General features: G+C 50.3%; 1 protein-coding gene across 1 annotated transcript in view; it reads left to right on the top strand.

Annotated features, from left to right (window-relative positions):
• The first annotated feature begins 410 nt into the window (after positions 1–410).
• The window catches only part of GYPC (glycophorin C (Gerbich blood group)), a 41,985-nt gene continuing 19,005 nt past the window's right edge, over positions 411–23,390 (top strand). Inside the window, exon 1 of the mRNA XM_042954124.1 lies at positions 411–666. Within this exon, the coding sequence (XP_042810058.1) occupies positions 630–666 (37 nt within the window). The 5' untranslated portion in view covers positions 411–629. The remainder of the gene's footprint in view (positions 667–23,390) is intronic.

Here is a 23,390-nt window from a genome sequence, read left to right as displayed (position 1 = left end):
TTTGTCCAAGCAATCCCTTTTTCTAAGAATCTTTTCCAAACATCAGCCCACGGATGGGGACAGCGCCCTTGAGGAGAGCCAGCCAGGCAGGGACTTCCCAGGCCAACGGTGCCCCTCAGCCCTGAGTGGCCACACAGCCATCGAGTGGCCAAGCAGCCTGCCAAGATTCAAACACAGGTCTGTCCCTATTTGGTCACTGGCCCTAACAGTGCCCTGCAGGCCATCCTGTCACATCTGGGAGTTTTTCAGTCCTCACCCAGGGGAATTCTCCACCACAACCTCTGAGTCTGATAGCTGCAGATGGAAACAGAAACACAGAAAATGTGATTCTTGCGCAGGAAAGTTGGAACAGAGAAGAGTTCAGACGTGGGCGGGTGTGTGTGTGTTTAAAAAAAAAAAAAAAAAAAAAAAAAAAAAGGGTGGAAACCCCACCAGCCAAGTCTGCAGAAAAAAAATAAATGCAGTCTGCCTATCTGGGGCCGGAGCCCCTCCCCTCGGGCCGCCGGAGACCGTGACACAGGTGCCGCTTCCTCCCGGCTGCTGAGGGTCAGAAGCAGGCCCGCGCGCCCCTCGCCACCGCTCGGCTTCTCAGTGCCCCTGGCCCGACCGGCGCCCCGCACCCGCTGGCGATGAGCAGTCTCAACAGCACGTCGCCGCCCGACCAAGGTGAGTGCCCGCCGACGCCCCGCGGGGTTGCGCCCCAAGCCCCCGGGTCCTGCCGCTCCGTTCGTGCCTGTGTGCGGTGGCCGCGCGTATCCGCCGCGGGAACTTGCCCCAGGCCGGGAAGTAAGGAACCCCTGCGCGGAGGGAGGGGACAACGCCCGCCATGTGGCTCGGCCGCCCCGGGACGTGGGGGCAGATTCCGAGTAAACTTCAGGAAACTCAGCCGGTGCCCTGACTCCTCTCTGGGGCGGCGGGAGGGACGTGCACGCGGCGGGGGCATCTCTGGCCTTGACCCCCAGGGCGTTGTAATTCCTTTTTCTTGTTAAGAAGGCACATGCTTTCCTGCTGACGGGAAAGAGAAATCGGATACCCCGAGCTTCTCTGTAAGGGTGTTGGGGGACCTGGCCTGGCCTCCCCCACCCCTCCTCTGCCAATGGGCTTTTGCAGTAACAATATCAACAACAACAAAAACTTAAAATTTTCTTCTTAAAAAAGTGAATGTTTATTCCTCTTATCCCCAACTCTGCCCAGGTCTGCTCATTAGAAACTGTCAGAGGAGAGACATTCTGAGTCAGTGGTGTCATCCTGTTAAATAATTAATGTGATAATAGGGGTACTGGGGACACCCGCTCCTTTACAAGTCTTTAACATCCAGGTGGTTCTGTGGCCTCACCAGCGGAACTGGAGCATAGTGTACTGTGGCTAGGTCTGTGGTTGTGCACTATGTGCCTGTGTGTGTGTGGCCACTGGCATGCTTGTTTGGGGGTGAGTGGGGACAGGAGTCCTGGGGGGAGGGCCCCTCCGCCTACATTGGCATCAGGCGTGCCACTGATTAGCCAGGGGCCTGAGGCAAGCCAGCCTCTGTCTTAGCTCCAGCACCGTCCTCATCATCCGTGAAATGGGAACATAGGATATTCTTCTTTGGGTCCTGGGAAGGAAGCTCTGTGTAAAGGTCCCAGCATGGAGATGGACCGCTAAGGGCCCCATAAATGTCAGTCATCTTCATTTTTCATTTTACAGGAGACTGGATCTGGGAGCTCATGTTGGCTCCTGTTTACGTGTGTCCGTGAGTGTGAGAGTCAGACACTAGTGTGTGTGTGTGTGTGTGTGTGTGTGTGTGTGTGTGTTGGGGCCAGGGGTGAAGGGCAAAGCCACTGAGGAAGTGCAGGCAGGCTGCCACTCCCCCTTCTGGAGAGGCTGGCTCCCTCCCCAGGAGCCCTGCCCCGCCCCCTCCCTTAAGCAGTTCTCTAGGCTTCAAGTTTCAGACCATGACCAATGGCTGCAAACACTTCCCTTCTGGAGCTCAGAAGGATGCAGCCATCACTTGCATGCCATTCTAGATTACCCTTAGGACTCCATTTATGGCAGGCTCTTTGCCGTGAGAGAACTGTGGGGCCCTCTCTCTTGCTGCTAACTCAGGCAGGATGTGTCTATATCCTGTGTCAGTTTACATCACTGCTTCTCAGAACCAGAGGTTAGGAGAGGACCGCTTGGGCTCTGCCAGGCCTGTCCCCTGCCCTCTGGCCTCAGCCAACTCCCGTAAGCCAGAGTGCCACAGTTACTGCGTAGGAGTCATGTGCAGAAATCCATTGCCTTGCCCTTGGATGGAAGGGGTGATTGCTCAGTGAGGAGATGGTCAGGTTTGTAGACTTTATTCAGAATTCACTGCCTCCGGCAGAAGCGGAAAGGGTTGCGTTAAGTGCCAAGTGAAATTCCATCTCAGACGTTGCCCAACGGCTCCAGATATATCCATGGCAGGAGGAGTCACAAGGCATTGGCACAATCAGCAGCTGGACCTTTCCAAGGGTGTCTGGGGTTGGGCAATTATTCCTGGGTGTTTGGGCAACAGAGGGGTGTGGGGTAAGAGGCATTCTGTGTTTGCAATGGAAACACGTGAGCCCATCGATAACGAGGAGGAAGAGGCAGTGCAGGGAGGTTGGCACCCCAGATCAGTTTCCCTCTTTGCATGGCAGATATTCATATATCAAATGGCCTTCTGCAGCCCCAACCAAAACACCTTCCAGAGACTGTGTGGCCACAGTGAGCCCAGCAAGCTCAAACTAAGAACAAATTTGAACAATAAATCAAGAGTAAATAATAGGAAAGAGAAAGATACCATCCCACCTCCAGAGCAATTTATCAATTTGTGAGAATCCTTCTAAAGTGTTATGTGTATACACAGCTACTTTCTGTTTTACAAAATAAAACTCACTTTATATATTCTCCTTCATCTTGCTTTTTTCTCATAAGAATATATGTTGAAGATTATACTTCATCGTCAAATACAGACTAACTCATTCTTCTCAGGGCGTTGTATGAATATATAAATAAATTGGTTATTTTATTTAACCAGTTCCTACACCAATGGGCATTTAGGTTATGGACAATCTTTATTTGATTAAAAAAAAAAAAAAAACAGACACAGTGCAGCCATGACAACCCTTGTAAGCAGGCTTTATGTATTTACACCAATAGGTATAAATACATGTGTTTGTATAAATTTCGGGCAAATGCCCTCACACACAAATTTGATTTCTGGGACAAAGAGTGTGAACATTCAAAATGTTGAAGATACTAAAAAAAAAATGCCCTCTAAAAAGTCACATGAATTTCTAATACTCACCAGTAGCCCATGAAAGTCATTATTCCCCGCCCCCCATTCACCCTGTGTGGTTTACCTCTTAGCCAATCTAGTAAGTGAAACAGGTTGCCATTTTTGAACGTGCCTCTGTAATTCTAAGTGAGGTTCTGCATGTTTTCATATCTCCATACTGGATTTGATCCCACCTCCAATACCTGTGGGCTTTGAGGAGGTACACACTATAGCAGAACCTCAGTTTTCTCATCTGTGAGTGGGAATAATAACAGTGGCTTCGCAGGGGTCACGTGATGAATGAGAGAATAAGGGTTTGGCATCATGCCCAAGAATGGTGGTGACTGTGGCTGCTGTTGTGAACAGAATTTATCACAGTAGACCTGACCTGCGAGTGCTGGTAATCTCCAAAGTCTCCTTTACAGACAGTTGCTGTTTTGGCTTCTGATAACATAACAAGGATATCAGTACCCACGTGCTGAGCCTTGTGGTAGGGCCTTGCGTGGGTCACCTTTCCATAGCCTGGTCTCATGGGCATTTTCTTACCTGTTTTGCAGATGAAACACTGCAGGCTTGGGGGACGATGTACCCCAGGCCCCCCAGGCACTGAGGAGGGCACAGCCAGGCTATGGACACAGGCTTTCAGACCCGAGAGCCAGCAGGGTCCAGCCTGAGGGGTGTGTGCAGGCAGGGCACTGTGGGGGCTGTGCCTGGGAAGTCACCACTGTAGCTTTGCACACAGAGGAACTGCGTGTGGCACGGGCGCTGAGAACCTGCCAACCAGGCACAGTTCCTCGGCCGAGCCTGTGTTCTAACCACAGTCTATGACCTCAGTCTACCACTGCCTACTGTAGTTCCCTGTTCTGTGGTTGGGCCCGACCCACACCAGGCCAGCTGCTGCCCTTCACCCTGCCTTCCACAGCCTGCTGAGGCTGTCCCCTGGAGCCTTTTCCTCTGGACTCTCCTGATGCCCAGACTGCCCTGCCTCTCTAGCTTCATTTCCAGGGCTCTCTGGGTATCCCCACCACACATGTACCCATGCCCGTGCACACGCACATTCACACCCACATACACACACACAGCCTGCCTGCCTCACTCCTGTTCATCCCATAAAGCCAAGTTTATGACCCCCAACCTCCCTGGGCCTTCCCTGAACACTAGAAGACCACCCACCGTGGCCCTGGGGACACTGTAGCCACCCCCCAGATTCCTGGATCTGTCTGTTTCCTGGAAATTCTGACCTCCTAAGGGGCTCCATGACCTTACCCACTCCCTCCTTGAGGCCTGGTCCAGAGAGGTGAATGCTCCCAGGTCTGCATCCATTCCACACGCTGAAATTGCCTTTTAAAAATCATAGGGGCTCCTGGGTGGCTCAATCAGTTATGTGACAGACTTTGGCTCAGGTCATGATCTCACCTTCTGTGAGTTCAAGCCCCGCGTCGGGCTCTATGCTGACGGCTCTGAGGCTGGAGCCTGCTTCTGATTCTCTGTCTCCCTCTCTCTCTGCCCCTCCCCCACTCATGTTCTGTCTCTCTCAAAAATGAATAAACATTAAAAAAAAAAAATCATTCACTCAATAGCTCCTAGTCCAGCACTTGGCATATACATGGAGGTCAGTGACTAATAAGTTAAAATGGACAGAAAGTCAAAACGAAACAAACTCTAAGAACAGGACTGCTGGGCCCTGGCACTCACCGCCTGGCTCTTTCGCACTCCTGCACTGATTCTCACCTCCTGTTCTCCCCCGACACCCCAACACCTTGCCTAGGGTTTTCTCCACATCTCTCTGTCATCTGAACTTCCGAGGCAGTGCTGGCTCCTGCCTTTAGTTAGTACGCATTTTCACTCTTGCACATTCTTCCAGAACAAATAGCGTGCAAAAGTGTAGCCAATGGCAGATGCTGACAAGAGCGGTTTTCCTCTCGTGCCAGCAGGCGCTGAGCCCAGGACACTGGATTCCATCACAGGTCAGGCGGGCGTGGCAGGCTCTTTGCATGACTCCCTCAGAGAGCCTGCAAGGTTGTCACCACTGCACACACAGCCCCTGTGGCCCCAGCCACAGTGGCCCAGCGGCCCGGCACAGCAGTCTGAGCCCTTCCTCCCCGCCAGGCATCTTTACCCCTCTTGTTGGTAACTCTGACACTGACCGGTTGCTGGAGGCTCAGTGTGGACCACTCTGAGAAGTAGAAACTCCAGGGGGACCCGGTCAGAGGGAGCCCCCACAATTACCTCTGAGAGCGCGACCTGGTTCCCACAGGAAAGAGAGGAAACTTCCCTCAAGCTTCTTAGCCGGGGAAGGGAAAGGTTCACATTTTGATATCGACCAGAGCACCTGTTGTTAACAAGGCCTCCCTCAGCAGAAGCTACGGCTAACTCTTGAACACCAGGGCTTTGAACTGCGTGGGGCCACTGTTACGTGGATTTTTTTCGATAAATACAGTACACGCTGTAAATGCATTTTCTCCTACTTATGATTCTCTTAATAACCTTTTCCTTCCTCTAACTTTCTTTGTTGTGAGGAAACACTACATAAGCCATATAACATAACAAAATCTGTGTCAATGGACTGTTGAGGTTATTGGTAAGGCCTCTGGTGAACAGTTAAGTTTTGGGGGGAGTCCAAAGTTACATATGGATTTTCACCTGTGTGCGGGGTCAGCACCTCTCACCCCCTACGTTGTTCAAAGGTCAGCTAACCCCCCAGAGGTATCATTAGAACCTATCTGACCTGGAGGAAGGGACATAACCAACACCAGCCCACCCCACCCATCCTGTCCCACCTGGAGGGTGAAAAAAGAATGAGAAACACTTGTGAAGTTCACGGTCCAGAGGCACAGGCTCCTACTCACAGAACCGTGGGCCACTTCCTCTGCCCCACCCCACCACACTGTCACTGCGGTTCCTTCTACCCAATAGGTCATGCCCGACTGTCAACAAAATTACAAGACCCACTAAAAGGCAAATAATACAAATTGAAGAGACAGAACAAGCCTCAGAACCAGACGTGGCAGGGATGTTGGAAGCTGACCCGCACGTCACTTGCAGAGCCCGTGTCCCCTTTACCTGCACACAAAGCATGTTTTTAAGAGGGGTACAAGCATACAGCCGCCCAGCTGACCCCAGGCCGAGCCCTGCCATTTCTTCCCCTTGGAAAAATTTTCTCCTGGAATGGAGAAGCTTTGCGTTTTAGCCGTGGGCACATATATTCTCACCAGAGTCTTAGAGTGAAGGACATTACGGTTTGCTAAATCAAACCCAGATAATGCAGTCATGCCTGCCTGCCTTTTGTGTTGGGCCCCAGTCTGTGATTTCTGCATTCACCAGGCAGCATGGCCCACTGGCTATGACATGGTACTTGCTCCTGAGAGGCTCACCAGACTCCAGGACCTTGCACGCCACCTTCAGCCAGCGGAGGCTTCGCGTTCAGGTCCCCCTTCTGCACTTTTGAAAACCGTTTGACTAAATTCACTTTGTACCAATTTGCTGGTGATGAAGAGGTCAGACTGAAGAGGTCAGAGGTTTGAATCTGAACCCGTTCTGACCTGCCTGTGGCCTTGAACGTGTCGCTGGGCTCCCTGCGTCCAAGTTCTTCCTCCAGGACAGTGCTGGCTTTGTCCTAGACAGTCGCACAGGACCCCCACCCTCAGAGGGCCCCACACTCTCAATGCTCTGCAGTCACTCCCTTGAAATTCTTCGCTTTTGTAAAGGGGCCCCTGTTTTCAATTCGCACTGGGCCCCACAAATTCTATAGCCAGTCTTGAGCCACTAAATGGGGATAATAATAATTTCTATCTCAGGCGTTTGTTCTGAGGATTAAATGTATTAGCCTAGATAAAATTCCTCCCGTAGCACCTGGTGTATGTTAATCACTGCCACTTACTGAGTGCTTGAGTGTGTTGTAAATGAATGCTGGCTCACTCCCCCTGCCCAGCTCCCTCCACGCTCCTCAGACTCTGTCCAGGTTTGCCCATTTGCTGTTGAAAATAGTACCTGAGGCCAAGATGGCAGAGTCTGCCCAGGTCTGTAGGGCCTGGTCGAGGACCTCTCCAATAGCTCTGGCAAGCTGCTCCCTCCCGAGCTGTGAGTGAATCAGAGGGGGTGCAGTAGGGGGAAGGTAGCCCAGAGAGGGTGTGCAGACCACTGTGACCTCAACACCAGCTGTGGCCTCAGCAATGGGTTTCCTTACATGGTGCCTGGTGGACCCTCCTTGTTCCATTAGCCTCATCTGAACACCAGCCCCTGAACAGTAGGGGCTCAGCTGTCCTGTTCTCCATGGGGAAGAGTAGACTCCTAAAAACACTGAATGAATGAATGAATGAATGAATGAAAAGGTCTAGCCCATGCAGGCCAAGCCTGATGTACACAAAGTGCAGTGGGTCCCAGTACTCACCTCCCCACCCCCATCCCCTAAAGTGGCCTCCGAGCTCCTCTTGGTTGAGCCCACCAGCTTGTCCCAGCCCTGCACTCCTTACGCACCCTAACCTGTGTTACCCCCCTACCCATCTCACCCACCACCTCTCAGTGCCTTCTCTCCTGGCTCCCTTCTCTTTTTCTTCAACGCTGCCAATTGTGTGGGTTCACAGCCAGGACTCTGCCAGGTGCTCCTTAATGCCCGGGCTCCCCTCTCTCCTGGAAGGGCTCCCCTTGTCCAGCCTACAGCCCACCCCTGAACTCCTGCAGGGGACCTGAGCCTTGTTTCCTCTGAGACTGGCTTGTCATTTGAATTGCCATCCTTCCACTTCTACCAAAATTCTCGTTTTAGTGAATTAATTTCAGCTATGGCTGACAATCCCGAGTGATCTTTTTTTTTTTTTTTTAATTTCACAATCTCTTTTTTTTCCCTCTTGTTACAAACTCTAAATTATCCTTACTCACTGTCCTCTTATGGTGATGGTCTCCCTGACTCAAAGGACAGAAAGTAGACTTCACTTCCCATATGCTATCTCATTTTGCCTTGTAGCCACCCTAACTAAGGGAGGTATTTTTATCTCCATCTTGCATATGATGGCACTGAAACCTAAGAGGCAACCAGCGTGGCTTGCGGAGAGAGCCACAGCCAACCCCTCACACTCAGGCTCACATACGGTGGATTCAGGCTCACGTTCAGCGAGTTTTTCTAGGAAGGCTCAGCCAGGATTAACCCACATAGCAGGCAAGTGCTTAGAACCCAGGGTGCTTTTAGATATCCACAAAAATGTACATTTCTTTTACAATGAAAAGGAAGAAAGGGGTGCCTGGGTGGTTCAGTCAGTTAAGCATCTGACTCTTGATTTTGGCTCTGATCATGCATGATCTCCCAGTTCATGAGTTTGAACCCTGCATCAGGCTCTGGGCTGACAGTGCTGAGCCTGCTTGGGATTCTGTCTCCCTTTCTCTCTTCCCCTCCCCTACTTGCTCTCTCTCTCTCTCTCTCTCTCTCTCTCTCAAAATAAATAAACATTTAAGAAATTTTAAAAAGAAAAGGAAAAAATGAACTTTTGAGACTAAACATTACATTTGTCTTTATACCTATGCCACTGTAAAATACAGCTTTTGGTATTTTGGGGGAGAAGGGACCCATAAACATAAAGCACCGAGGTCCAAAACGGTCACCCTGCAGCCCTGCCTGGCTCAGCACAGCTGAGGCCAAGGGACCGGGTGCCTGCCTGCTGCTCCCTGCACTGCCGTTCTCCCCGCCGGACTCTGCCCTGCTCCCAGCACTGTGACCCCTGCTCCCAGCACTGTGACCCCTCTGCGCATCTGTCCTGCCTCAAATCCTCACACTTTTTTCCCCTGGCAGTCCTGCCTAACCCAGCAGAGCCCTGGGGGCTGCGCAGCGGTAGTGGCTGCTTCTGGGCCTGCCCTGTACCCCAGCCTTCAGGAGATTTAGAGTCAAAAGTAAATGCTTGAGGGAACCTAGGTCTCTCTCTCTCTGTCTCTCTTTCCCACCCCACCCCCCATCTCTCTATCTTTCTCTTACTCTCTTGGCTATTTAAGCCATGAAATTAGGTTGTTCTCCACTTTAAAAAGTTTTGAAAAGAATAAGTTTTCTTTGCCCTGTTTCACTATAACAGAAACAATCACGTTCGCTGGAGAACTATGTGTATGACCAAGAGGAAAGGTATAGGACGACTGTTTCTAGAGCGGAGGTGACTTGGAGATGCATGTGTGTCAGGCAGGTGACAGCTGGAAGGCAGTTTCAGAGAGAGATCTGGGCAAAGATAAAGACGGCCTGGGGGCCCCAGTAAGGAGCTGGGGGCTGTGAAGAGCCTGCTGGGGCTGCACGGATCACCCCAGACAACGTGGGTCTTCACACAGGCACAAAGGGGCCGGGGGTGGGGGGGGGGGGGGGGGGGGGGGGCGGAGAGCACTTTGCTCCATGCTGTCTCTGTTCCCCTCCAGACCCAGCGACCATATACGGGATACCTTGTTTCATCCTGAAGGCGTTGCACACACGTAGATGTTGTTTGTTCCAGTTTAGGAATACGGAAACTGAGTTTTAAAAAGTCGTGTCCCCAGGCCCTTGCCATGCACCACAGGCACTGTCCAGCCTTGAGCTCCGTGTGTCTCCCTCTGCCTCTTGGATGTGGCTCCCCGCCAGGGCAGAAGGGGGGCTGCCCGTGACCCCGTGCCCTTCTGCTCAGCTCTATGCAGCTCCGAGGTCACTATCAGAAAAAAAAGGCCTTTTTTTTTTTATCCACCCACCCCAGGCCACTTGTGCTCAGCTCTAACCTCCTCTGCCAGCCCACACCTGCCAGCCCAGCAGCTGCTAATGAAATGCCCGCAGTGGCACACAAGGGCCGGGCTGTGGCTGTGAGTGCCTTGCCAGCCAAGGCCAGCCCACACATAGGTCTCGCTTTCCCCCAGGGAAGCAGTGGGCAGCTGCCTCTCAGGTTCACCGCAAGGACACTGGGAGAGAATGAAGCCCCCACCAATTCCTCACCAATTCCTGGGATGCCTCCACCACAGAACTACCCCTGGGCTGGCAGCTTTGTCTTCTGTTAAGATACTGTTAAGATACTAGCAGCCGCAGGACCTTTCCTGCATTGTGCGGTACTTTGCCAGGCACTTTCAAATCTGTTCCCCTTCTTCATTCAAGAGAGACTGTTCTCCCTCTCTATGAGGAAACAAAGTAAACCTCGGAGAAGTCAAGTGACTTTTAAGAGTTCCCACAGCCAGGGGTAGTAGATGGAACAAGGCTGTGACGCAGGCTGAATCTTCTGGGGGTGTGTTGTTTGTGCCACAGAAACTCATTCATCAGGTTCTGAAGGGGGTGATAGGATGCAAGGACTGCAGGGTCACCAAAAGGGAAACACTTTGACACTGACCCTACATTCTCCTGTATATCCACATGTACACACATGCACAAGCACACACACACACACACACACACACACACGCATACTCACGTACACACGTGCATGAACAGGTGCACACACATACACACACACACACAGTCCTTACCACTTCCTTACAGTCATCAGCAACAGACTGGTGTCACCCCCAGGTTCAAGGTGGGGAGGAGCTCTTTTGGGTTCTAGTTTGGCCTGGGGCAGCGTGGACAGGCGTTTAGTCTATGGGTCCTATGACCTCACAGAGACAGCTGGAGACAAATGTGAGAAGTGCTGTCTACAAGCATCTTTGGCCTTAGGCATGCTTTTGAAACTATTTCCTCTTCCACTAGTTTTCAGACAGCATCCCATTTCTCTGCCTTGGTCTGGTATCCCTGCAATACATCTGACTATCAGCGGTCTGTTCTGTCTGTGATCTCTTTTGAGGTCAGTGTGATGTCCAGGCCAGATCCCCTTTACCACCACCCACCCCCCATTGTGGCAGACAGGGACACACAGGTCTGAAGAAGGCAGCAAGGTTGTTTTGGTTATTTGGGATTTGGACTCAGCATTGCCTCTCCCCATTGAACCCATCCCAAGTCTATTAACAAAGGCAACAGTCTATTAGTAAGTCCATTAATAAAGACAGCCTTCTCTCTGGTGGGTTATCTATGCAGCCCATACATGTACCAGTAGTTAAATTTAGGGCTGGTTTCCAGATTTGATCTTTACACACACCCTCTTCACCCCCAGTCTATCACATGATCTGGATCATGTCTTCAGGGATCCCTTGGGTAGCCGGTGACACAAGCCATGAGCCTTCTGGTGAATCCAGTCCAGAGCACAATCTTCAGATCACCATAATCAAATCTGATGCACTTTGATTCTGATCCAATGAGCACCACCGTGCAAGGGGCCACACAGGAGACATAGGGGACCCTGTCTTCAAACGGTCTTCAGCCTCACTGGGGAAGCAAGACCCAGGAATATCAGAGGGCAAAGGAATTCAGAACACCCTTCAGGTTCATGCAACTGTGCAAGTCCCCTCTGGAATAAAGGCCATGTATCCCTGAAATTCCAAAAGAAGTAGCTTCTCACCTCGGGTCTCCACTCCAAACACACACACACAGAGACACACACAAAATGGTGTCACAACTATAAATCTCCATTGCAGTTATTTTCAGCAGAAAGGACATTCCCCCAAAATAAATTATCAGATAAAGTCTAGAAATACAAAAGAGATAAAAGTTTATTTGATGTCTGTTGACTTGAGGAGAAGAAGTGAGTGACCACACTTCAGGGGCCCCTTGTAATGGTTCACTCTCAAGTTATCACTGGACACCGAGGGCTTTGTGAAACCCAGTCTGCAAATTCCTCCTGCCTGGTGCCAAAGCCATAATGGTTCACTGATGTCCAGTCACTGTTGGTTGTCAGTGATGATACCTGGGAGCTTGGATCTCAGAGGATCTTTCCATCGTGGATGTTTCCATCACATAAAGCCAGAAAATGCTCTCACTGTGGTTAAATGTTTGCCTATGGCCAGATTGTAATGGATGCCTAGCGGTCAATCACTTTACCAATGAATTCCATGGGGACAGTTCTTACCAACTTCAGGACCACTATGCTCAGACTCCATGAAAACCTGAAAAGTGGGAAGGGAAATTGGATGGAAGTGTCCATTATGAAAGCGATTTATGCACAAATTTTTACCAACCACCATATACATTCCTGGTTCTTCAATAGAAACACACATCTTGTCATCTGTCCTAGGGATTAAGGAGGAAACAGATAAAGTATAAGACAATATCCCTGCCCTCAAAGTATTTTTGGGTTTGTTGGAGCAAACAGACACACATCATAATAGGAATAAAAAGCGACCCATCCTCCTAGGGGGAAATTTCTTATCACATAAATTCAGGTTGCAAACCAAATTGCCTATATCTTGTGATTATTCACTGAAATAGCTAAATAGATATCGAGATATTTAAAGAGTAACTTAAAGTAATATAGCCCTCAGATGTAAATTATGACCTAATATTAGCTAATATTGGTAGGTAATATTAAATTATGATGAATTTCTACTTTAACCAGATAGAGTTTTATCTCAGGTTAAGATTTTGTGCTTGAAAAAACAAGTTGTCAATGATCAACATTGATTCTTGAGAATGTTCTAACTTCGGGGAATGACTTCGGGAAAGATACATTGCAAGGATGTAAAAAGGAAAACTGGTGCAAATGTATGCGGTCCCCACGATGTGCAGGGATGATCTGACCTGTCAGAAGAGCTGAGAAAATGTTCACTGGTCATACTCACCAGTAGCCATCATCCTCACCATCACTGTGAGGTGGGTGCTGTGGGTGACACCCCCATCTTCAGGATGCAAGACATTGCCGTGAGTGGTAGGGCTGTGATTTGAACGCGAGGGGTGGACCCCTGGGCTGTCTTTTAACCCATGCGCACTGCCACCATCGGTGGGTGCAGAAAATGGGGAGTTTGCAAGGAGAACAAAGTTTTCTTTCATAGGAGGAGGGAAAGAAAGTTGGTTCCAAAGGATTTTTTAATTACATTTCTGGATGTGGGTCTCTGGTAATTACCCCAGGTCATCTCCTATTTAAGAATCATGGAGCTTCCGAAAAGACCTTTCAGAATGTGCTATTTTTAAACAACTCATTTGAGTGAAGTGACGTTTGTCACTCACTGAAAAAGCAAACAACTCTGGGAAAAGTCAAAATATGTCTTGGAGGACAGGGCAGTCAAAGGGGGAGGAATCCACAGTTTTCCTTCAAATTTCAGAGCTCTGAGGCTGTGTTTCCCATTCTTGAGCCCTTCTGGGCCATTTGTTTCCTGAGGCTTTGGTCTTGCCTATTTTCCCTGTTCTTCCTTTTGTTTCCAGGGTGGTGCTTCTGGGGCAAGCCAACTCTGAGATTCCACTGCCTTGGAGGCACAATTATCTGAGTTCCTGGCTTTATCTTGCCCTCCTTGTCCAGGGGCTGTGGAAACAGAAGGCTGACTGTCTAGGCAGATAAAAGGCTGACCTCCCACTGCCCTGCCTCCTGCCCACCCCCACCCCCACCAGGGTCCCTCATGGTTTTCCTTTGAGCTCCTATGAGAGGGCCCTCCCCAAGGGGGAATGAGTGCTTGGCAGCATTCTCCTCTGCTCAGTTCATGATGTCTCTTTCTGAGCCGACAACCCCCTACTCAGGGATGTTCGGACTGCAGCAGGCCACTGCCTGGGCCTCCTCTGGCCTCCCTCGACCCAGCCCTTAGAATGTAGCCAGGCTGTGGCCATTTCTCTTCTTCTGGGACCCAACACCCTGGGGGCTCAGGACTCCCTGGAGAGTCCCTATGTGACAGGGCTGGGACAATCAGTGCAGTTGACCAGAGAAGGTACACAGGGCCAAATCAGAGAGGCCCAGGCCACTGCCCTCACCAGCAATGATGGCTTCAACCCCATGCAAGGTTTAACTCAGAGGCAGGACCCCACCCCACCCATGCCACCTTGTCAGCTACTGTCGGCTCCACCACTAAGCAGTGAGGATGACTTTGGGATAGTCACCTCGCCCCCTTTGGCTTCCGTGTCCCTGATGCTTATGTCCTCACAACTTCATGGGATGTCCGGGATGCAATGAGCCCCAGGTGCCACCAAACTCTGCAATCTGTGGAAGCAGCCATGGCAGTGGACAGAGGGCCTGCATTCGAACAGCTGAGCATTGCACAGGTTAAAGTTCACGCCTCAGGTGTGACAGACCTGGGTTCAAGGTGGAACTGGGTCACTCGATAGCTTCCTCCCTGTGGGCACCTTAAATGAGAAGATGTGGGTAAAGGCCCAGGCCAAGGGTGGGACAAATTCTTGATAAATATTAGCCTGAGTGGAAAGAGAGAGACTTAGTGATACAGACTTTAAACCAAGGGTCTGCAAATTAAGGCCCATGGCGCAAATCCAGCCTGCCACCTGCTTTTATAATTAAAGTTTTATTGGAACACAGCTGCATCCATTCATTGATATAGTGTCCATAGCTGCTTTGTTGTAACAGAGACCATATGGCCCTCAAACCCTGAACTGTTTACTACCTGGCCCTTTATCAAAAAAAAAGTTTGCTGACTCCTGACTTAAACCAACAGAAAAATCTCTAATGGCTCAACTTCCAGGCCTAGAGCCCACCTGGGCCCCATTGCCCCTCTTTCTGACAAGAACCCATGGAAGAAAGACCAGTGCTGAAGGTCAAGGACCAGACATCAGCCAGGAAGGCTCAAATGGGCCAGGCTGGGGACACACAAAGTGCCTTGGTTCCCATCACTTGATCTACCAATGCCCAGGCCACCAAGGAGAGGGCCTTTGTTATAGTCTTTACTTTCTCTTGTCCTCCAATCATCTACCTGTCAGTACAGGCACTCAGAGCTCTGCTGCTGCCCTGCAGAAAATCCTCACCTTACCTTGACAGGGGTGAGAGGAAAGGCAATATATCAGACAGGGCCCCCTGGACCTACAGCGAAGGAGGGCCAGCCAGCTCACCTCCTGAGTTCAGAAAACAGTGCTTCTCACCCAGGGCCCAGGCAAGGGAGAGGGACACCTCTCAATTTGGGCAGGAGTTGGGCCAAGTACATTGCCTCCTGACCTTACTGAAACCTCCTACCCCTTTGGGGGGTTATCCTGTCACCCCTCTTTTCAGATTTGGAGCTGGATGCTCAGAAGCGTGTCCACATTTGACCAGTTATAAAATGGTGGATCCCTGAGTCTTCACCCATCTTCTCCTGTGCCACCTACACTAGTTAGCTAGTAGGCCAGGAGTCACATTCCATGACCATGTAGTGAGGACCAACTGTGTGCCAGGCCCTACTTGAGGTTCTGGGGAAATGACAGTGAACAAACCAGCAGTAATCCCAAAAGGGAGTTCATATTCTATTGGCGTTGGACAGGTAGATACCAGACACATGGGGATAATGCCCAGTACATCAGATAGTGCTGAGTGCTAGAGAGGACAACCAAGCCAAGAAGGGATATAAGGAAGACCAAGGGATGAGGGAGGTACCATTTTAAAGACCATGGCCAGAGAAGTCTTCACTGGGAAAGATGATGTTTGAGAAAGACCTAAAGGAAAGCCAGTGAGTCAAACGGGAATATCTGAGAGAGGACATAATAGGCAGAGAGCACAGCAAGTGCAAAGGCCCTGAGGTAGGAGGAGGGCTGGTCTGATCACAGGAGACAGTGTGACTGGGTAGGGGGAGGGGAGGGCAGGAAGTGGTCAGAAGGAGATGAAGTCAGACAGGTGAGGTGGCAGAGAGACAGTGGGACCATCTGTCAGCACCTGTTGTAGCAGCTGGAAGCCCACCATCCTCCTGAGTCTTGGGGCCTGCAAACCTCCTGATAGAATGTTCCAGACCCTAGGAAAGGAGCCATTGAGCACCTCAGCTAATGCTCCAGCAAAAGACTAAGGAGCAAGGCCCTGGGCGAGCCCTGGCAAGTGGTGAGAGTGAGCAGGAGGGAAGAAGGAGGTAAGGAACTTCTAAGGGGTGCCTGAAATACAAGAAAGTGGGAGACAGGAGGGACTGTACCAAGAGCTGCATTTGTCCTCAGCCGTCCTGAGAGGTGCCTTAGTGGAGTGCACAGGCACACGCACACCCAGGCCAGCTTCCAGAAGCCTCTCTGAAATTGCTAGTTGCGTCTGCTGGGTCTGAAGGTTTTCTGCTGGATTGTGCTGGGCCCTACAGGGACTGAGTGTGAGTGCGGGGTGGCAGTGGGGGGCAGGCCCCATGCACCTGCAGTTCCCAGGGCACTAGGACCCCAGAGGAGCAGCTCAGAGCAGAAGGATGTGGATCAGCCCCACACCTGCAGCTCTGGGTCCACAGAAGCCCTGGGGGCAGCCACCCAGCAGAGAGCACAGAGCAGCAACCTTCTCCCCTGGGGTGGAGGGTCTGGCCTGGAAGGGGGTAGAGAAGACGACCCTGAAGGGGTGTGGACAAGGGTGGTCTGCCCTGCTGCTCCTGGGGTCCAGGCTGCCACCTTGCTGGGGAAGGACGTCGCTGCGCCCTGTTCAGCCTCATCCAGTCTTTCCTGGCAGAATGAGAGCACAGCCCAGAATACAGGCTCCTTCTCCCTGAAATCAGAGAACTGAAGAGACAGCTCAGGCTCAGACAGCTCAGGTTAGAGCCCAGGATTCCACCACCTCAGGTTCTCCCAAGCACACCCCCACCACCCATGTGCAAGGTGCAAATTCATACAACTCCCTGCACCCCCGGAGGTCCGGTTCATAAGACCAGGAAAGATGTTGAGAGGCTATTTACACCTGCTTTATATTTGCACGCTTCTCTGTTGAGTCTGATGAGCAGTCCAGACAGCAGTTCAGTTAAGTGACCAAAGCCACTTGAACACGGACACAGGAGCTCATCCTGTGTGCCTCCTCTCCTCAGATAATATGATCCCAGTGGGAGAATCCAGTTTCTTTCTTTTTTTCTTTTTTTTAAGTTTATTTCTGAGACAGAGAGAGATAGAGCATGAGTCGAGGGAGGGGGATAAGAGAGGGAGACACAGAATCCAAATCAGGCTCCAGGCTCTGAGCTGTCAGCACAGAGCCCCAGGCAGGGCTCAAACTCATAGACTGCGAGATCATGACCTGAGCCGAAGCCAGATGCTCAACTGACTGAGCCACCCAGGTGCCCCTGAGAATCCAGTTTCTGCTGGAGTGACTGACTTCTCACTTGCTCCACCCGAGGGCCTGTTGGAAGTCAGGCCACCTGGGCTGTACCTGGGCTGTACTCGGGATGGCTGGCACACACCAAAGCCATTCACATTTCCTACCTCACTCTGTCCTCACCCAACCTGGAACAGCGGAGCGGGGAGGGCCAGAGAGGCTGTTGGCATTTACCAAGCTCTCTGTATGCCAGGGTGCCAGGGCGGACCATCCACGTGCCCACCGGGAAGGACAGTGCTGTTACACACTGCTCAGAAGAGAAGCCCAGAGTCCCCATACAAGTTGGTATCCTGAGTGTTCCTGGAAAAGATATAAAGTCTGTCCCAAGGACGCACGGATAGCACAGGGCACAGCCAGCACTGTGATTCAGGTGTTACCTGATCCGCTAACCTCCTCCCTGGCCAGGCTCATGGGCGGGCAGGCAGTGTGCCGTCCTTATGACACCATGCACTTTATGTGCTACAGTTTCAAAGGGATAAATGCTTCATGCTTAAGCACTGTCTGCTCCCCCAACACATACACACACACACACACACACACACACACACACACACACACACAAGTCCAGGAGACCTGAAAGGCAGCACACACACCAGTACTGAGCTCAGGTCTCTGTGAGCTTGAGACCCGGTGTGCAGGAGGGTCCCCACTCACTCCAGCATGGGGAAGCCTGTGGTGCCTTGTCCTGAGTCCCCCTCCACCTGCACTTGACTGCATCTGAGTGCGAGCACATTATATTTCTTCCAGGGGCCTTTTTCTCTCCCCTTCACTCGCATGGCATGGAGGAGAATGGGGCCTCCACCCAGGCCTGCCTCAGATAGGACTCTGGGCGGGAAGAAAGCAGAGTTGAGCCTCTTATCAGGCAGCTGCAGCGAGAGGAGATCCAGTGCCCCGCCTGGCAGGCCTGGGGCTGATAAAGTGCATCTGGGCCCAGGCGCTCACCAGCTGCTCTCTCAGACCTGTCCCCAGGGCCTAACCGCTCAGAAACAGGGCCAGTGAGACCCAGGAAGCTTCTTTCCGTTCTTCCCCAAAGCAGACTTCTGGTGGCCACAGGCAACAGGACCCGATAGGAAGCAATTGGGGGCAAAGGTTTGGCAAGGAGGGTCGATGGAGAAGGGGATGCTGGAGAGTTCTTGGGGACTTGGACATGGCAGCGGGAGTAGACACCTCTCCTGGACATACTCAGAGTACTTCTGTGGTTTGAGCCCCCTCAGGACCCCCTGGGAGGCACACAAGGGTTCCCATTTCTTTAATGTTTTGTTTATTTTTGAGAGAGAGAGAGAATGCGCAGGGGAGGGACAGAGAGGAGGACACAGGATCTGAAGCAGGCTCCATGCTGACAGCAGAGAGCCTGAGACGGGGCTCGAACTCACAAACCATGAGTTCATGACCTGAGCCAAAGTCGGACACTCAACCAACTGAGCCACCCAGGCGCTCTCTGTTCCCATTTTTTGGATCAGACACTGAACCTAGGAGAGGGAAGGTGTTCAGGTACTTCGTTGACTGTGGTGTGGTCAGGTTGAAAGCCGGTTGGCTGACCCCAAAACCTCAGGTAGCCTCCCTCTTTCCTGGGAGCTCTGGTTTGAAGGAGGTCAAAGACTCATCCCACCACCCCTCACACACACACACACACGCGCACACACACACACACACACACACACACACACGTGCACACGCACACACACACACCTTCTGGATGACAGCCAATTTTACCTTCAAAAGTTAACTACTTTTCCTTTAGGCTGTTAAACTTCTCATCGTTGGGATAGGGCAGACTGGGTTAGCAGACTGTGATGTTCACCAAATTGTCTCTCTGGCCTTAGTTGTCCTGTCTGTAAAATGGGCTGGTCACCCCTGCCTCACAGAGCCGCTGTGTCCAGTGCCCTGCCAGGAGCACACAGGCTCCAGAGATGAAGGGCATATTGTGTCACTGGCTGCCAGGGTTCCATCCCCAGACTCAACACTACACTGGGAGACAGGGCCAGGGGCTTTCAGGGGTGGACAGCAGTAGACCTTTGGGCTTTGAATCCTGGTTCTGACTTCGGCAACTGAAAATGTCTCTGAGCCTCAGTCTTTTCATATATAAAGCAGGGATGGAATATAAAAATATATATTTTGGGGGCACCTGGGTGGTTCAGCCGGTTAAGAGTCCAACTTTGGCTCATGGTTTTCATGGTTTCGTGATTTCATGGTTCAAGAGTTCGAGCCCCGCATCAGGCTCTGTGCTGACAGCTCAGAGCCTGGAGCCTGCTTCGGATTCTGTGTCTCCCTCTCTCTGCCCCTCCCCCTCCTCCCTCTCTCAAAACTAAACATTAAAAAATGCTTTAATAATAAAAAAATTAAAAATTAAAAAATATATTTCATATGTAAAGCAGGTTGTTTGGGGGAGTTCAGCTAATGAGAGGTGCTCATGATTTATGTCTGTCCCATGACACAGTATTTTGAATGAGAGAAGCATCATGAGTGGCTGGAGGTACAGTTGAATTCCCAGCATGGAACAGACCATACAAAGCAGTGGCATGGGCCCGGCTGACTTCTAGCTGCCCTTTGCCCCAGGCTCTGATGCACACGGATACAAACAGAGTCTGAAGGACCCTCCAAGACAAGGCAGACACAGCGGCCTCTGTGCAGGCGGGTCAGGCAGGGCCTCCTGGCACCCTGGCCCAGTGACTAGAGGCTTCCCTGGAGGGGGCGGCCACCCAGAGGGGGCGGGCGGAATGAGAGCCTTCAGACCACCTGCCAGGACGGTTCATCACAGCAGACCTGATAGGAAAAGTGCGTCTCCTGACTCAAATCCCCAAATTGGGACCATACAGGTGGTATGCCCTGACATGGAGACTGAGCTCAAGGCCTGGGATTATAGCTGGACTGTGGAGAAATGAGCAAGTTTCAGACCCCAAGGCTGACAAAGCCTGACGAGCTAGAGAAAGGGCAGATCAAGGGCAAGGGCAGAAGGACTGACAGCATAAGGGAGGAACAAGGCAGGGACTCCTCTGATCTCTACCCTGGAACGAGCCAAACCATCACCAGACATCACTAGTGCTGAAGGATTAGTGTATGTAAAAAGTTCTCTGCACTGTGGGGCACCTGGGTAGTTAAGCGTCCCATTCTTGATTTCAGCTCAGGTCATGATCCGAGGGTGGTGGGATTGAGCTCACGGGATCTTGGTTGGGATTCTGTCTCTCCATCTCTCTCTGCCCCTCCCATGCTCGTTCTCTCCCTCTATTTCTCTCTCTCTTTCTCAAAATAAATTTAAAAAAACATTTTAAAAAAGTTCTCTACAGTGTGGAAAGATAGATGCAAGAGATGGTTTTACCACCTGGTACCTAGTAGGTGCTCAGTTAAGTTGGTTTAGCACACTCCTGCTTCCATTGCCTGCTGCATTTCGATGTGGTCTGCTGAGAGGAGCTTGCTCTCAGTAAGCTTTTGATGACCACCTACTTACGATGTGCAAGCCACCTTGCAAAATGCCAGGATACCGAGATGAAGTGGCATGGCCCTTCCTGCACCCCCAGAGTTATTTTGACATGCTTTGCGAGTCTGTCTGTAGTAACAGGAGGTCACTTCCACTGGGAGGTCAGGACAGACATCCTCCTTGATGGGTAGACATCCATTCACCAGGTAAGCTGGGTGGAGTGGACATTTCAGGCAGAGGGAACAGCATGAGCCAAAGTCTGGAGGTGTGGAATAGAATTAGAATCCGTGTTATGTACAGTAGGCTCACCTGGGACAAGTAGGAGGGATGTGAGCGTGTGAGATAATAATGTAGGAATTCAGACTGGCTTATGCCTGTTGTTTTGGGCTCAGGCCCAGGAGATCCCAGGGCTCTCCTCTGGGTGTATCCACCGTAGGAGACCCCCAGTCTACCTGGTAAGCTGACAAAGAACTAAACAGTCTGTGGAGCTGGCGTGCAATATTTGGGCCATACTTATTATACTAAAAAAATTGTTGCTTATCTAAAATTCAAATTTAACTGGTGCCCTGTATTTTGTCTGGCAACCCTAGGAGGGTGGGACCTGGACAAGAGAGTTTTTTAAAGGGTGTTGTGTGGTTCTAATGTGCAGCCAGAGTTTAGAACCACCAACACACACTCAGTGCCCCAACTCCCAGGCCAGGTTGCCTGGGTGCAAAACCTTCTATGTGGATGGAGCCATCGTAATCTTCAAAAGCATCCTCGTTTCAAGCAGTGTCGAGATCCCCTTGTCATTCATTCTTCCCATCCATACATGGATGCTTCGCGCAATAGTCAAAAACGTACTTTTTATGTAAATTTGAAAATCTGAAACACAGCCTAATATTTAATACTTTAAATGGTATATTTATTTGATAATAAGTTATGTTATGTAACTACAATATAATTATTGTGTGATTATGGAAGTTAGTCATTAAATGGATATATTTTAATACAAAATAATAAATCATTGTTCATAACCCTCCAACCTCTTCAATTACACTGTCTCCTTCATTTAACTTCTAATCATACTCCTGTCAGAATCTCAAACTCTCCAACCCTCAAGACTCCTAGCCTTGTCGACTGGGCCTTGCTAGCCCCTCATTTCACCTCCGTACCTCTCCGCTCATGTCCACTTCTCTCAGCCTTGTTGGTCTCTCATTGTGTCATGCTGATTCTTTCTTGTCTTCCAACTGCTCTTCTAAACTTGGAAGAGAGAATGCTCTCCCTCTCTCCATCCCTGTACTACTTCAGGATTTCTAGAGAATCTCTTTTTTTCATAATCTCTCATTTGCTCATGGCCTACAGTAGTAGACACAGCTTCTTTAGCCTGATATTTAGGACTCTCTACTTCCCATAATGAGTTGAATAATGAATAATGAAGTTTATTAACAATACTAAATGTGGTAGTGATGGTGGAAGAAGTAATAAGACACGGAAAAGGAAGAGAGGAAAATAAACCCAAGATATATACTGGATTTAGCCATTCATGTCTCTCCTTCCTTCCTAAACCATAGCTTTTATATTTCCCCCTCAAAAGTTAAAAATAGATATTTGGAAGGCACAGAATTACAATTTGACAATTTGCATTGGTTTACATATGAAACCATCCCTGCTAAAAAAAAGGGATAAAATTATTTGAAATCTGCCCTTGGACCATCTGGCATATCTGGGAGCCCTAATCCTAACCACTCAAACAGATCCAAGTCTATAAGTGGCTGATGTCTCTTTTGGTAACTCCATTTTCACTCTGTTACTTGGTTTGCTTAAGAAAGTAGTACATCAGTTTGACGGAATAGTAAATTGTGTCTGTACCTACCCTTTTCCCCTAAGGTTACATGTTAGATTTCAACCCCACATTTTGAAATGCTAAAAACCTTGATAAGGAAAGATGCACAAAGTCTGCTTTCCATCTCAGCTGTATTAAAACATCCAATTCACCAGTCCTGTTGGTCATGCGATGTAACCAGTTGTTGGACTTTAACCACACCACCTGCAAAATTCCGAAGTGAAACAAAGTCTAACTTTGTTGGCTTTCTTGATTGGTCTCCAGGGCATTTATCACTTTCTGTGAAAGAAACATTTAATTTAGATGGCAGTTGATTTGTGTCATGGGATTTCAACTGACGGGAGGAAGAATTATGTATGTGTTTATAGCTTCTTTGCTTTTAAAAGATTAATGTTGGAGAAATATAAATCACAAGACCTTAACGGGGGCTGGGAAGATAGAACAGGAGTGTGCCCGCGTGATGGATTGAGACATATTATAAAGTGTCTCCATCAGTCAGAAACACAGTGGGAGGATGGGGTGGTGGGGTGGTGGGGAGTGTGCAGTGAAGAGAAATGTTTTTTCCTCCCCAAGCACAAAAACAGTGCAGTGGCCTGACTGGGGGCAGTCAGCCTCCTGGCTCTGGTGCTGGATACAAAATGAGGTGAATTGGTGCCTTCCTAAAGTTCCTTTCCTGCCCTGATACCCAGAGGACAAAGGAGGAGTAAAAGCAAAGTGGGAAGCATTGGGAAGCCCATTTATCCCAGGAGATAAACAAGCACTCCCTGCCCCCCAAGTCACAGGAACTGGGCCCCTCTGCTTCCCCACAGGGGCCCTGCATCCAGGGGCCATGTGGGCCTGTACACACATGCAGGAACCATGCTCAAATAAATGGGGATTATGAGAAGAGCTTGC

Source organism: Panthera leo, chromosome C1 (assembly GCF_018350215.1).
Source record: "Panthera leo isolate Ple1 chromosome C1, P.leo_Ple1_pat1.1, whole genome shotgun sequence".
Taxonomy (NCBI): Eukaryota; Metazoa; Chordata; class Mammalia; order Carnivora; family Felidae; genus Panthera; species Panthera leo.
Note: the sequence above shows the minus strand (reverse complement) of the source record. Positions and strands in the feature narration are given on the sequence as shown.